The 15759-nt window shown below is 42.0% G+C and overlaps 1 protein-coding gene across 5 annotated transcripts in view; it reads right to left on the bottom strand.

Moving 5' to 3' along the window:
- LOC112225574 (unconventional myosin-Ib) overlaps window positions 1-15759 on the bottom strand; it is a 177317-nt gene that overhangs the window by 29233 nt on the left and 132325 nt on the right. For 3 of the 5 annotated variants that reach the window (XM_042306525.1, XM_042306527.1, XM_024389656.2), the window contains 8 exons: window positions 14555-14653; window positions 13910-14013; window positions 12608-12755; window positions 5388-5506; window positions 2615-2701; window positions 2391-2456; window positions 2092-2097; window positions 767-871 (listed from right to left, as the gene is read on the bottom strand). In XM_042306525.1, coding sequence (XP_042162459.1) covers window positions 767-871; window positions 2092-2097; window positions 2391-2456; window positions 2615-2701; window positions 5388-5506; window positions 12608-12755; window positions 13910-14013; window positions 14555-14653 — 734 coding nt within the window. The remainder of the gene's footprint in view (window positions 1-766; window positions 872-2091; window positions 2098-2390; window positions 2457-2614; window positions 2702-5387; window positions 5507-12607; window positions 12756-13909; window positions 14014-14554; window positions 14654-15759) is intronic. The other 2 variants (XM_042306526.1, XM_042306528.1) reach the window with 1 other exon arrangement.

Raw genomic sequence — 15759 nt, 5'->3', positions numbered from 1 at the left:
CCCTCCCGTCTCCCACAGTGTAGTATTTTCCCATGCACTGATGTGGAGCGAGGCCAGGCAATGGAATATCATGGAGGGGAGGTCAAGGGAGCAGCACTCACATACTTAGAGCTCTGAAAGCAAACAGAGGCCTGAGCCCCAGGGAAAGAAGTCTGTTTACCCCTGCTGGAGTGAAGGATCACTTCAGTCCCCAAACCCACAGAGGAGAGGAGAGGAATATGGAAAGAGTGGTGAAGAAAGCAGGAGAGAAGGTTGAGGGAGAGAGAGGACTAGAACGATAAATGAGGTGGACAATAGAACATGGAGGAAGTGCAATGGGGTACAGAGGCAGAGAGGAAAGAAAAGAGTGAAAGAGCAAGAGATACATGAAGTGAACGGGAGCGACTGGACAAAACAGCGTGATATAGGCATGGTCAACATCACAGCCCAGACGTACTAGAACACTGGTCAACAGGCCTGGCTCAAACTAAAAAATTGACCTGTTAGCGTGTAGAGGTGTCAGGGGGGCAGAGGGTGCTATGGTTGTGGGTGAACGGTGCAAGGTGGATGGCTTTATGGGGCAACTCTCTCCTCTGTGGATGCCAGTAGATTGGGTCATGTTCATTAGACACCAAACTTAAGAAACTAGACTGAAAAAGGGAGGGACCACCTGTACTGCGTGGTGCAATAAGTAACACTCATTTTTATTCTGTTTCTACACGTTTTGATACAGTGTGCTCTACAGCCCTGTTGTCCCCAGTAAGGGAAACGGGGAACCGTTCCTTACCTCTCTGACGTACTCCTCCTGCTCCTCACGTAGCGTCAGTTCGATGAAGATCTGCTGAAGCTTCTCGTTGCAGTAGTTGATGATGAACTGTTCAAAGCTGTTGTCCTGTAGAGGAGAACACCCATAGATACCATTTAGACTCATGTTCGGTCATTAGGCCACATTTAGGCTGTCCAGATGCAAACAGCAGGGTACCATATGGCACCACATTCAGTACTCTCTCATCTGCCTGCCACTGAGAAATGCCCCCATCTGTTCCTGTATTGTCATGCAGCCGTTCAATAAGCTTTCGGGTCACTTCCGGGGTCCTTCTTCCCCTTTGTCCCACTTGTTGGATCACACTAAGGTAATGCCAAACAGACCCGGGCTGGCTCCATAATTGCTCGAGCTCCATTCCTTCACTGCAATGTCAAGCCAACAAAGAAAATGTCTCTTTCCAAACAAACCGAGATAATCTATTTTCTCTCTGAACTACTGTGGTAACTGATCTACTATAAAACTGAGGCAATGCTAGCTACCAATCTAGGCAACCAACCAAGCAGAACGGGTCTAGAACTTTTATTCCTTGGTGACATTCCTCATTGCTTTACAACCACTCTTGAACAAACAAAGGACAGTGTCTTTGGACAATAAGACAAATAGCTGCCTGATCATAAAATCCTACCTGTGTTTCTTATCATGAATACATGTAAACTAACCTCGGTAAAGCTTCAGTGTTAATCATAAACTTGTTTCAAAGGTGTTGAACAGTGAGTATATGAAAGACAGTTTGTTAACCATTTCAAAACCCAAATTATGAAATGATCCCCTTTTCCTATTAATTAAGATGACCAGTTAGTTTTTCATTGCAATCAACCCTACTTGGCAAACAGCATCATTGTTGGTTGGGTTAGGAAACAATATCACTCCATTTGCTTAGGTTACAGCGGGTTAGAACAGCATCAATATGGGGCAAAGGGTGTGCTGGACACCTTTGGTCAGGAAAAGCAGGCCACACATGGCAACAGAAGGAGAGTGTTCATACATAACCTGGTCTCAGATCTGTTTGTGCAGCCTTGCCAAACACTTGGCATGACGAGGACCATAGGAGTTGACAAGACAGCACAAACAGATCTGGGACCAGGCTACTTCATACACTCTTCAGAAAGAGTGTAGCTCTGAATGTCTATTGAATGTCCTCTCCTTCACTTAAGATGCACCAGTACTCCTTGATACCCCACCACAAAAAAAACACAATGGAAGTCCTGTTATAGATGAGGATCTGAATTAAGACTAGAAGATAGATCGCAGCATGCACACTGCACACTCTCGGCAGGTGTACTTACTCCATCCTGTTGGCCCAGACACAACAACATTCAGTAGAGAGGAATGGAACGACTTCACAATGAGTGGGGAACAGTCAGGCACATTAGGTACATGAACTTGAGATCAACTTAAAAACACACACTGGACTATGGAAGTTTAGTTGCTAGTTGTTTATGTCAAATGTATAATCTCATGAAACCACACAAGTTCTTTGTTTTAGGCAAACAATATGCTTCTGCTCATGGGTGAGGGGTCGTGTGAGGTATTTCCGTCCATTTAGGCCAGGGACCCATTTGCCAAACTGAGCCATTACTCTTACCTCAAATATTTCAAAACCATAGATGTCCAGGACTCCCATCACCTTGTGGCGTGTTTTGGCCTGAGCCTGAGAGGAAAAATACAAAGTATAAGATACATATAAAATGATAGTCCTGTCTTACTGACACTCATTAAATCTACTTTGGTAGGGCTTATATCTTTACAGTCAATGGCTTATAGAATAATAGTTGACAAATCTGGCTCATTTAATGAGACCAGACCTACCTTGATGCTTTCATTGATCCTGGTGACTAGCCAGCTGAACAGACGGCTGTAGAGGTTTTTGGCCAGGGCATCACGGGCATAGTAGGCCTAGCAAATCACAAATGAGGGCTTAGTATACAGCGCCTTCAGGAAGCATTCAGCCTCCTTGATTTTTCCCACATATTGACCCTTGGGGCACGCCCACATCATAGCTAAGAGTGGGCGACAGCTCATTGCTCACTCTGACACACTGAGTTCTGCCTTCAAGTTATGATTTCATCCTTCTCAAGGCATCGGGGGAAAATTTGAACTTAAACTGTTAAAGGCGGGTTATGGTAGATTAACAAGAAATGATCTGGAAACAGCTCTGGTGGACATTCCTGCAGTTATCGTGCCAATTCCACGCTCCCTCAAAAGTTGACATCTATGGCATTGTGTTGTGACAAAACTTCACATTTTGTTCAGTAGATTTCAGTGCTCTCATGCACAGAGAAATATAGCTGTAGTAAATATCTCTGGTAAATGCTTGTAGTAGTGTGGCATTCAACTGGGACAGGGATAGATCAGTTTTTATGGATGTGAAGTTACAGTCGAGCTGTAATTACAGCTGTAGAATGTTTCTCATTCCAACCATCCACAAGGGAACAGAATTATACATTGAGCTGTCTGAGGAGGTGTGTCCTAGCGTGGGCCGAATAGCATCCCTATAGTTATGGAGGCTCATCCTCTGGCATACAGCCACACTGGAGTAGAGAAAGGCTGTCATTCCTTATGAAAACACACACACGCAAACACACACCGGAAGAGGTGAACTTGCAGTGACAGAGCGCTGTGACATGGACAGGACCAGGCATAACCTCCCTAACAATCAAACACTTCTAGGAGGTGATGCTTGGACTGGTGATGTGCTATGGATGAGCTGGTGATCCTTTAGTTCGATAGTTCCTCCAAGGGCACAAACCAATGTGCTCTGATTTATTGTCTCAGCCTGGCCTTTATATACCCTTCTGTTTACGCCATCTGGCCGGATGTTTGTGAAGATAAGAGAAAGCACACAGTACCACCAGGGGAGGGTGTCCCAGTTTCAAGGAGTCAGATCTGTAGCCTGATCCCAGATCTGTTTGTGCTGTCTTGTCAACTCCTATGGTCATTTTCACAGCAATTTAGGAGATGGAAACACAGCACAAACAGATCTGAGACCAGTCTACCAGAAAACTGCCAGGGATGTTTAAAATCACACTTCAGGAGGAGAGAAGCTCATCCCTTCATACTACCCTTCTTAAGCTGCTTTTGTGGAGAACAGGGAGAGAACTGGAGAGAGGACTAGAGAGAGGACTAGAGAGAGGACTAGAGAGAGGACTAGAGAGAGGACTAGAGAGAGGACTAGCCCCTGACATTCTTCTTCTCATCACCAACTGAATGTTGCCTGAACTCAAACCTCCAGCATAAGGAGAGGAAACTAGCTTATATTCCTATATGTTTATCCTAAACATGAATGTGCCTGAACTCACTAACCTCCAAAACCTGGCCTATTTCTGCAATTTCCAGGGGAGAATTCACCAAATCCTCATCCATAATGGACATGTTTCCATATACAGTGGATGGGGATAGGAAGTAAGCTAGCCAGAGAATTAAGTCAAAGGGAAATAATCCTCTCATCCACCCACAACTGTAGTGTGAAACATCCCCTGGGACTTAGTCTGTCAGTGCATGAAAGTAAGTGTGTTGCTATACACTGATGACAGGTGGTCTTGTTTGGCTCAGTTGGTGAGGGCATGGCGTTAGCAAAGTCAAGGTTGTGGGTTCAAGTCCCACAGGGAACAAATATACACACTAAAATCAATGCAGTGTCATATGGGGTAGAGTCTAGTATTAGAACCAACACTGGGTGTGGATACAATGGGAACATGTGGGATTACATTGTATGAATGTAAACGTTAAGTTGTTTATTGATTTTGTCTACATATGTTTTTTTGTAAGTTGGCAAAAAAATATTGCAAAAATATATATATTACTAAAATAAATACATAAAATCAATGCACTCCCACTCACTGTACTGTGTGGTGATAAAAGTGGCATACATTAATGAAGTGATAACGCCTGAGAAGCCAGTGTTAGGAGGATATATTGGCACAGGTGTTGTTAGGGCCGACATAGAACATGGCTAGCTCATCTGATGAGAGAGCACAACACAGCTAACACAATAACTTCAAACTGATGTTGGAAAGACCGCAAACTAGCTGCACGTTGTTTTGTTTTACCTTTATTCAATTCATATTTCTTTGTATATAAATCCTTAAATTAGGCCAGCTGTTTCATGATTTCGACTGGCTGAGAAACGCTGCCTGCCTGCTTGTCTCCTCCTGACCCCTACACGTTCATTACTATGGGACAGTGGGAGATCAAATTTGAATATTGAAACAATGTTGCTAATTTTGGAGAGACAGACGGCAAGGTTTATACAAATCTCAGCTGTTGAAAACTACATTTTAGCCTAAAAGAAATGTGAGATAATGTCTAGATGCTTTTTATAGTGGAGATCAAGTTTATAACTTCTCTGCCTGGGCTGATGAGACAGTGGATTGCACAGTCAGATGGAACAGAGTAATTAAGCATTTTAATGTCATAGCTTTGGCCAGTGGTAACTTGTAGAATAGACACCGGCTGGAAAGCGCTTTTAACCATTGAGCAATCAGGATTAGACCCACCCGTTGTATAATACATTATATACACACTCATGTTTAAATAGATAGAACTAAAGAAGTGTGATGCTATACAGTGCTGATCTTCTCACCTGGGCCACGTTGAGTGTGGTAGACACCTTCTCCATCTTGGCTTCCACGGTGCGGTAGCTGAAAGCCCTCTCCAGCACAGACTGCTCAATCCCCAACAGCTCACACATCTCCTTCAGGTCTGGAAGATGGAGCAGAGGAAACTCACTGACGGAACAACTGACACAAACGCTCAATCATAGAGCTTTGTATACAGGCCGTAGGCAAAGAACAGCTGTATAGCAAACAAAATAGGCAATGACTAGATGAAACGCTTCAATAAAGGAAATCTGTGAATAAGGAATCCATATCAATGTTAAGCTTTACCAACAATGCCACTTGATGCCAGTATCACAGTTCAAGTGGGTAGCCATTAGGGCATTAGCTAAACCCTTTCCTTAGAGAGATAAGGTGATCTACTCTGAGATCTCAGACGATCTCCTTTAGGATCAATGTTGTCTCCTGGCCAGGATACCCCAAAGCAGCCGGACGGAGTAATGTTTAAGAGGAGTTAGTGCATTAGCCTTAATGTATTTAGGTATTTACAGGTCAATTGTCTCACTCAATTGTCTTATGTAAGAGTAGTGTTGTTGACAAATGTCTTTGTGTATAGTGACAGCTGTCAAATGGTCACAAGGGGAAATTCCATTAATAACCTAATGTAGAAAGTAGAAGTGTGGACTTCATGATTCACACCACAGGCCATGTGGACTTCTTCCACTTAAGTGTATCCTGTAGCTTAGAAAGGAGTTTTGTTTGCAAAGAAAGAATGCAAAGTTGTGCCACGGCTGGGTTATTCAGACATGCAAAATATTAAATTTGCTTAATAGGGGAGAGCTGTTAGCAGTTACATAAGTAGGCGTACTGTACTTACCATCAGAAAACACTGCATACTATAGAAAACTGTAGTTAAGGACTGAATGTTATTCATAAGGGTTACAAGGAGAAAATCGGACCTCACCTAATTTAAAATGGATGGCCCTGCATATTACACCTATACCATATTACACCCTCTATGAATGCTTGAAGAATAAAAACAAGTGACCATCCCCTATATCCAAGATAATAAATAATGTCTACCATTTACCCTTACTTCTCAGACAGACCAGAGCACGAGACATGCAGTTTCAGAAACCATTCTTCGTCCTGTAAGCATTACATAGCAACATAGGAATTTTGATAGTGCACAGAGCTGCAGGCCAGAAGGTTGTGGGATCTCCTTTATAGTAAAAGTATTGCATTCATCTATCATTGTATTTGCAGGTCCCAGAAAAAAAAGGCATTTTATGAACATTTCATGCAGTTTTACAGCATTTTAAATATTAGAAGGATATTTTGTTACACCACACAAATTACCGAAATTACAGGCTAGGAATGGACAGAGATAGTGTGCCTGTGTGTTCATCGTGTCATATTTCTCCAATGTCAAATCAGTACGTCTTGTTTGCAACAAAACTGTCCCTGTTTGCAAATAATTAAATCTGAGATATCACTAAGAATCTGAGCATGGTACTTTCAAAAGTTAGGCATTCATTTCCACACCAGACAGAATAGGACAAAGCACTGTTAAATATCACATTATATAAATCAGATAGCTTAATATTTTGAAGAAAATAAAGCCTGACAATGGGTAGGCCTGCGGTTTTTGCCATTTTCCTTCATTCAAAGGTAGGCGTATGGCATACCCTCAAATCCCTTCAATTCGAGTTTTGGTTTGAACGGAACAGCTCTTCACTGACACGGAAGTAGGCTATTTAAAGAGTGCATGGTGGGTGGAGGAATTGACCAACAAATGTATGGATATTGCAGCCTACAACCTAATTTCATCTGTCAAACAGGTAGGCCTACCTCTTACTTCTAAGACAGGAAGAAATACACTCCCTCACAAAGCCCTCTTGTTAAAAGTAAAGTCTAAATAAAATTAAGACTTTAAATGCTTACTCAAATTTGACTTCTTTCAGCACCCATGAGCTGGCCCTTTCTATTGATTGTGTCATGGCTAATGCTTCAAGTTTCAGCTTATTGTGAGGTCAATAACTGATAAATACAGTTGAAGTCGGAAGTTTACATACACTTAGGTTGGAGTCATTAAAACTTGTTTTCAACCACTCCACAAATTCTTGTTAACAAACTATAGTTTTGGCAAGTCGGTTAGGACATCTACTTTGTGCATGACACGTCATTTTTCCAACAATTGTTTATAGATTATTTCACTGTTTCACAATTCCAGTGGGTCAGAAGTTTCCAAACACTAACTTGACTGTGCCTTTAAACAGCTTGGAAAATTCCAGAAAATTATGTCATGGCTTTTGAAGCTTCTGATAGGCTAATTGACATCATTTGAGTCAATTGGAGGTGTACCTGTGGATGTATTTCAAGGCCTACCTTCAAACTCAGTGCCTCTTTGCTTGACATCATGGGAAAATCAAAAGAAATCATCACAGACCTCCACAAGTCTGGTTCAGCCAAGGGAACAATTTTCAAACGCCTGAGGGTACCACGTTCATCTGTACAAACAATAGTACGCAAGTACAAACACCATGGGACCACCGCTCAGGAAGGAGACGTATTCTGTCTCCTACAGAATAACGTACTTGGGTGTGAAAAGTGCAAATCAATCCAGACAACAACAGCAAAGGACATTGTGAAGATGCTGGAGGAAACAAAAGTATCTATATCCACAGTAAAAACGAGTCCTATATCGACATAACCTGAAAGGCCGCTCAGCAAGGAAGAAGCCACTGCTCCAAAACCGCCATAAAAAGCCAGACTAAGGTTTGCAACTGCACATGGGGACAAAGATCATACTTTTTGGAGAAATGTCCTCTGGTCTGATGAAACAAAAATAGAACTGTTTGGCCATAATAACCATCTTTATGTTTGGAGGAAAAAGGGGGAGGCTTGCAAGCCGAAGAACACCATCCCAACTGTGAAGCACAGGTGTGGCAGCATCATGTTGTGGGGGTGCTTTGCTGCAGGAGGGACTGGTGCGCATCACAAAATAGATGGTATCATGAGGCAGTAAAAGTATGTGCATCTATTGAACCAACATCTCGACATCAGTTAAAGCTTGGTCGCAAACGGGTCTTCCAAATGGACAATGACCCCAAGCATACTTCCAAAGTTGTGTCAAAATGGCTTAAGGACAACAAAGTCAAGGTATTGGAGTGGCCATCACAAAGCCCTGACCTCAATCCTAAAGAAGATTTGTGGGCAGTGCTGAAAAAGCGTTTGCGAGCAAGGAGGCCTACAAACCTGACTCAGTTACACCAGCTCTGTCAGGAGGAATGGGTCAAAATTCACCCGATTTTTTTGTGGGAAGCTTGTGGAAGGCTACCTGAAACATTTGACCCAAGTTAAACAATTTAAAGGCAATGCTACCAAATTCTAATTGAGTGTATGTAAACTTCTGACCCACTGGGAATGTGATGAAAATAAATGCTGAAAGAAATCCCTTTACTATTATTCTGACATTGCACGTTCTTAAAATAAAGTGGTGACCCTAACTGACCTAAAACAGGGAATTTCTTACTAGGATTAAATGTCAGGAATTGTGAAAAACTGAGTTTAATGGGGAGGGTCATACTTTTTCAATTTCAGTCAAGGGGAGGGTTTAGTATTTTTTTTAAATCTAGTCCAGGGGAGGGACATGTAATTGGTAATCAATGAATTGTAAACATTTCTCAGTCTTTTAGAATTAGTTGCTAATTAGGCTATATATGGCTGTGTGCCCGACACCTCCCCTTATCTGACTCTGCTGGGCACCCAATATCAAGTCTCAATCAAATGATCAATAAACTATAGGCTACGAACTGCATGCTCAGAGAAGCACAGTGCAAAGTTTTATTTCTAAGATGCTGGGATGGTGTAAATACTACTAGGCTGCATTACACACGGCAATTGATATTCCAACCCTGATCCCAGGCCTGCTCTGTTCTTGCTGATCAAAATGTTTTGTGCTGCCTAACCAATGGCTATACTGTGTAGGCCTACAGTTGCAGTTCAGGAGGGAAGTCAAAGGGTTCGTCCGTATTTTTTAACATTTTTTACAGACAGGCGAGTCTATGTTTTCAGTTTAAAAAGGAGAGTGCGAAGATGAGAAGGAAGACCGGAGGTCAACTTTGATACCTTGCTAATACTATGATTGTTTTTAATAAAATCAATGTTCCTTGCTCATGATGTACAGTTGAAGTCGGAAGTTTACATACACCTTAGCAAAATACATTTAAAACCTCTTATGGATAGCGTCTCAACTGGCCAATTGCCAGTGGAAATGCAGAGCGTGAGATTCAAATAAAATGCTATAAAATTCAAACTTTCATCACACATGTAAGATACTCAATTAAAGCTACACTCGTTGTGAATCTAGCCAACATGTCAGACTTTAAAAATGCTTTTCGGCGAAAGCATAAGAAGCTATTATCTGATAGCCTGCACCCATCTGCATCAGCAATAAACAAAGGAGCTAGCATAGCATGCGCTACACAAACGCTGAAATAAAATATAAAATATGCATTGTCTTTGACGAGCTTCTTTTGTTGGCACTCCAATATGTCCCATAAACATCACAATTGGTCCTTTTGTTCGATTAATTCCGTCCATATATATCGAAAATTTCCATTTATAAAGCGCGTTTGATCCAGAAAAAGACAGCTTACAAAAACGCAACGTCACTACAAAATATTTCAACAGTTGCCTATAAACTTTGCCAAAATATTTCGAGTTACTTTTGTAATACAACGTTGGGTAATTTTAAACGTTAATAATCGATCAAATTGTAGACGGGGCAATCTGTATTCAATACAGGAACGAAAACAAACCAGCACTGCTGTTCACGTCTTGCGCAACTCACAAAAGTGTCACCAGTTCCGAGTTGGCCTACTTCTTCATGGAACAAAGGAATAACCTCAACCATATTCCAAAGACTGGCAACATCATGTGGAAGCGGTAGGAACTGAACATAGGTTCCTATTAAATATCCAATGGCAAAGACAATATAGTGAACAGAGGGGGAAAAAAATCTGAACAGTTAGTCCTCTGGGTTTTGCCTGCTACATAAGTTCTGTTATACTCAGAGACATGATTCAAACAGTTTTAGAAACTTCGGAATGTTTTCTATACAAATCTATGAATAATATGCATATCTTATATTATTGGCATGAGTAGCAGTAAGTTGAAATTGGGCACGCTATTTATCCAAAAGTGAAAATTCTGCCCCCTAGCTTTAAGAGGTTGATTAACCATTCTTTAAATCTCGATCCATCCCTTAACTTCTTGGATATAGGGGGCGCTCTTTTAATTTATGGATAAAAAAACGTTCCCGTTTTAAACAAGATATTTTGTCACGAAAAGATGCTCAACTATGCATATAATTGACAGCTTTGGAAAGAAAACACTGACGTTTCCAAAATGCCAAAGATATTATCTGTGAGTGCCACAGAACTGATGCTACAGGCGAAACCAAGATGAAATTGAAAACAGGGAATGGCCCAGATTTTGAAGGCGCTGTGTTCCAATGTCTCCTTATATGGCTGTGAATGCGCCCTGAACGAGCCTACACTTTCTGCCGTTTTCCCAAGGTGTCTGCAGCATTGTGATGTATTTGTAGGCATATCATTGGAAGATTGGCCATAAGAGACTACATTTACCAGGTGTCCGCCCGGTGTCCTTTGTCGAAATTGGTGCGTAATCTTCAGCTGCAAGCATTCTTCCATGTGATTCAGAGGAGAGAGCAGACTTCCACGAACAATATATCATCGAAGAGATATGTGAAAAACACCTTGAGGATTGATTCTAAACAACGTTTGCCATGTTTCAGTCGATATTATGGAGTTAATTTGGAAAAAAGGTCGGCGTTTTGATGACTGAATTTTCATTTTTTTTGGGTAGCCAAACGTGATGAACAAAACGGAGCGATCTCTCATACACAAAGAATCTTTTTGTAAAAACTGAACATTTGCTATCTAACTGAGAGTCTCCTCATTGAAAACATCCAAAGTTCTTCAAAGGTAAATGATTTTATTTGAATGCTTTTCTTGTTTTTGTGAAAATGTTGCCCGCTGAATGCTACGCTAAATGCTACGCTAGCTATCAATACTGTTACACAAATGCTTGTTTTGCTATGGTTGAAAAGCATATTTTGAAAATCTGAGATGACAGTTTTGTTAACAAAAGGCTAAGCTTGAGAGCTAGCATATTTATTTCATTTCATTTGCGATTTTCATGAATAGTTAGCGTTGCGTTATGCTAATGAGCTTGAGGCTGTATTCACGATCCCGGATCCGGGATGGCTAGAATCAAGCCAGGTGGACACTACATGACTTTCAAATCCTAACATCGCTGAGCCTCTCACATTAAACAACCATCTTTCCTGTAGGTTGTTTTGTCTTGACAACGCAGTGGTGCGCACACTAAATGATCTGGCACAGACATGGGTCACACTACAAGATTCTTCACTTGGTCGTGAGGATTGTTGGATACCACGCTGTCTGGCTCAAAGCAGCCTCAAACATTTTCAGTCCGACATTCACGCTTGACAGTGTTGAAATGTCTAGCCAACATTTTGAATGTAATAATATTGTTTGTGTACTTCAGAGCTGTAACGATTTGACATTTTGGCTTTGGTTAAAGTCAAGTACAGATGCATACTTGTAGTAGTCATCGCTCCTGCTCGAGAGTCTACACGTTCTGGGTGCCGCAAAACATCAATCATTTCACTGGCGAGCTCTCATGGGCTATTGCTGATCACTTGTCAAGGGGATTTTTGTTTTGATCTCAAAAACTTGTCTGGGACAGCTAAAATCGGGGCCAAAATCATGTAGTGTACACCTGGCTTTAGTAAACCATGAAATGAAACATTAACCGGTAGAGGGCAGTGCAACAACACATAGGCTACTGCTGATGGAACTTACTGGTATGGTTTGTTGTGGAGAGGATTACCATTGGTCGGTGGTTATAATCTAACTGATACGTTACAGTATGCTTATTTTATAGTGTTTATTTTATACATCCGTCAATTGACCAGACAATGCAAAAACAAAACAATATTTTCTACAACCACAATACATTATATTTACATTTTCAAGATGTAAGGGAAATCCACATTCTTTGCTATCCAAAGGGGCACAAAAGTTGTGGGCACAAACGTTTTTTTAAAAAACGAGATGTGTATGCATGTGTACTGTAACAGGACATTGTGGCCCACCGTAAAGCTGCTGGTTGTCCAGTCAGACCATTGTCTCACCATTCTTGTCCTTGACCCTGCTTTCGTCGAAGCCGTTGACCCTGGACTCAGGTTTGAACTCAATGTTCCCCAGTTTGAGGACGGCTGCTACCAGCTCTAGGACCAACTGCACCTCATCCTCCATAAAACCCACAATCTGCATTGCATTCTGGGAGAGAACAGAGAGAAACAGCCTATCAGACACTTAGCCAAGGCGAGGTGCAGAATAACTAATCTTGATCAGTTAATGAGTAGTTATTTGGGATGCAAGGTGATTTGAAGATCAGTGATTCTCCTCAGTCTGACGTCAATGTACATGTAGTCAACATCAAACACAGACTAGTAACAAGGAAAACAGGAAGAAGAGTGAGTATCTGGACTGGAGAGGGAAGAGCAAGACAACTAGTGACAGAGGGCAAAGTGATGTGGACTGTGGTGGGGGAAATATTTAAAATTATTAAATGTGTGTTACTGTGATTTGACCCCGTTGTGAACAAGGGTGAGAGAAGAATGTAGCAGGCTGCCTTTGGCTTCTTCAACAGCATCATATCCAGTGGAGAGGCCTATTGTGGTATAGCACTGAACTCAATCGTGTTGAGTTGGACTGCAGCTGAGATGTGGCCTGCTCCCTTACTGAGAAAAGTACTAAGACAGAATACACGGAATCCGCATCCCAAATGGCACCCTTTACCCTACAATACTTTTGTCCAGGGCCCATAGGGTGCATTGTATAGGCAATAGGGCCGTATTTGAGACGCAACCACTTCCACAGAGTCCAAGGGCAGCAAGACAGTGGTTTGGGATAAAAGGAAGGCAGGCACCTCATAACATAACATCCTCTGCGTGTTGTCAACAGTAAGAGAGTCAAGAGGAAGAGGGGCTGAGAAGCTGCACATTGTGACCATGCTCTGCAGCGACAGCACCACATGTTAGTGTGGGAGGATGCAGCTGCTGTTTCTCCCTCAGGTTTCACACAGCAGCACAGAAACGGGCAGCCAGACTGCCACTGTGTATTCTAAAGCATTTAGCTATTGTTTACTGTTGGGAAGGCCTGCACTGCAGGTGAAATTCCTCTTTGAGTAATAAAAAGTGGATATAGATAGAAGTTACATAACAGGGGGAGAGGCTGTAGAGGCAGCTAGCCCATAATCAACCCTTGGCTGGTAAGGAGCAGGTTGGCATGGACAAGAGTTACCTTAATCCAATCAACCTGCCCTGGAGATAAAGAGCTCAGACCAGTCCTTACCCTACACCTCAGCCAAACCAACAATTACAATGACAGACAGGAATTAGTGTGAGTGAGTGAGTGTGATAGTGTCCCACCCTGACGGTCCTAAAGCTTGCTGCGTCGTCTAGTCCATTGACGGTGGCTGAATCCAGACTCAGGTAGTTGTACTTACTGAAGTCTCTGTCCAACTTCAGCTTCGCTGTGGGCCAGAAAGACAAACACACATGGCTTTAGCATGGCCTATTCAGTCAATGCTGGTGTGCAGGTGCTATACACGCACGCAAACATTTCAGAGTAGCAGTTTCAATGGGCACCTTTAAAAGGCCTGTATCAGGTATCAAAGAAAGCCATTCCACTGCGTGGTGTATTGGATTACAGGCTACATTAACTGCTGCTAAATCAAGTCATTTGATATTTGTTCACCATGATATTGTTCTCCTTCAACAATACTGCCAAACAGTGGCTGAGCTCCAGCTGAGAACAAATAAGCCATACTGGTTTCACAGTCTTTGTTCTCTGTACTTAATCACAGGTTCATGTTTAAGTAATGGTCACGTAACCAAGACATGCTTCCGTTAGATAACTCGTGACATTATATTTAGCGCCGTTTCTAAGTGTCATTACATATCTTAAACATTCATGTTGTGACACATGTAATGAAGCTTCATAACATGTTAATGACATTGTCATGCAGGTGTTATAAGCACTGGTGTCAAATGATAACTGTGTGTATAACTTACTCAGGGTGTCCCCTGAAGCTCCAGAAAGAAGCTGGTAGAAGATGTGGAAGTTTCTCTCTCCTCTTGGCTGCTTGCAAACCCTGGATTTCTCCAACAAATCTACAGGACAACAAAAGTACAGGGGATTAAAAAGACACGACTGTTATAAAGAGAAATTACAACTTATTTGATGAGCTTTCTACAAGGGCAGGACACATCAAAGATTCCATTCAATGAGCTAAGAACATATCTGATATTTTATGTCTGCACACGGTCAGTGTCAGACCACATCTGTAGTGCACCGATGGATGCATCTCCCTGTTATAGCCAAATATTAGTGTTTCCAAGGTGACCGAGCCATTGTCATGTTGCCGTCTCATTGTTCATTGTATAGAAGTGGAGCCTCCCTAGCCAGCCGGCACAAGAAGACTCCGAGGAGGAAAACATATGAAGAGATCAAGTCAGCTGCTCCTCCATGGCTAATGACCAACTACAACAACACCTATATTGAAAGGATATATGGGATGTATACTTATGATACTAAGGAGTTCAACTAAGGAATGGCATCCTTGATTAATTACACATGAACATAAATGACGCAGACTTTGGTATTTAATCAGTTAATGTTGTGGTCAGAGTTAGAGCCCTAGGTCTTTCAAGTTGATCAGAAAACTAAGAATTTGGTTTTGAGTTTGGTAATGGACAGGCATAGAAAAGCAATGTTTGCTTGACAAGCCAAGTTATGTTGAATATAGGGCTATATTCCGCCCTGGGACCTGAGTAGGATGCCTGTTGGCATTCAGCTACGAGCCCAAAGTCCTGACTCATCTTCTCAGCAGGGGCATTAACTGCTTGAAGAGAGTCAGGAACCACTTCATAATGAATTTACACCCTCTCTGACACAGGAGGTCAATAGAACGTACGTGTGTGTATATATGAGTGAGCCCCAGGCGTCAACAGCTATAAGGTAGGTGGTCACGAATCGGTGCCAGCTATTGCTAGCCACGCTTCAACGCCACATGGTAGTCACTAAGTGTGTGTTCATCATTAAGTGTGTGTGTGTTAAATACTAAGTGGTTCTCTCTGGGTTGTCTGTCAGCTCATCAATAACGTAGCATCTTTTACAGAGCGACAGCCGAGCTGAGAGATGCGTTGCCTCTGAACTGTAATCAAAAAGGGGACAGAACATGGATCCTTTCTTCCTCTCTGCCAAACCTACGGATTCA

This window comes from Oncorhynchus tshawytscha, linkage group LG26 (assembly GCF_018296145.1).
Source record: "Oncorhynchus tshawytscha isolate Ot180627B linkage group LG26, Otsh_v2.0, whole genome shotgun sequence".
NCBI lineage: Eukaryota > Metazoa > Chordata > Actinopteri > Salmoniformes > Salmonidae > Oncorhynchus > Oncorhynchus tshawytscha.
The sequence above is the reverse complement of the archived record's forward strand: the minus strand, read 5'-3'. Positions and strand labels throughout refer to the sequence as shown.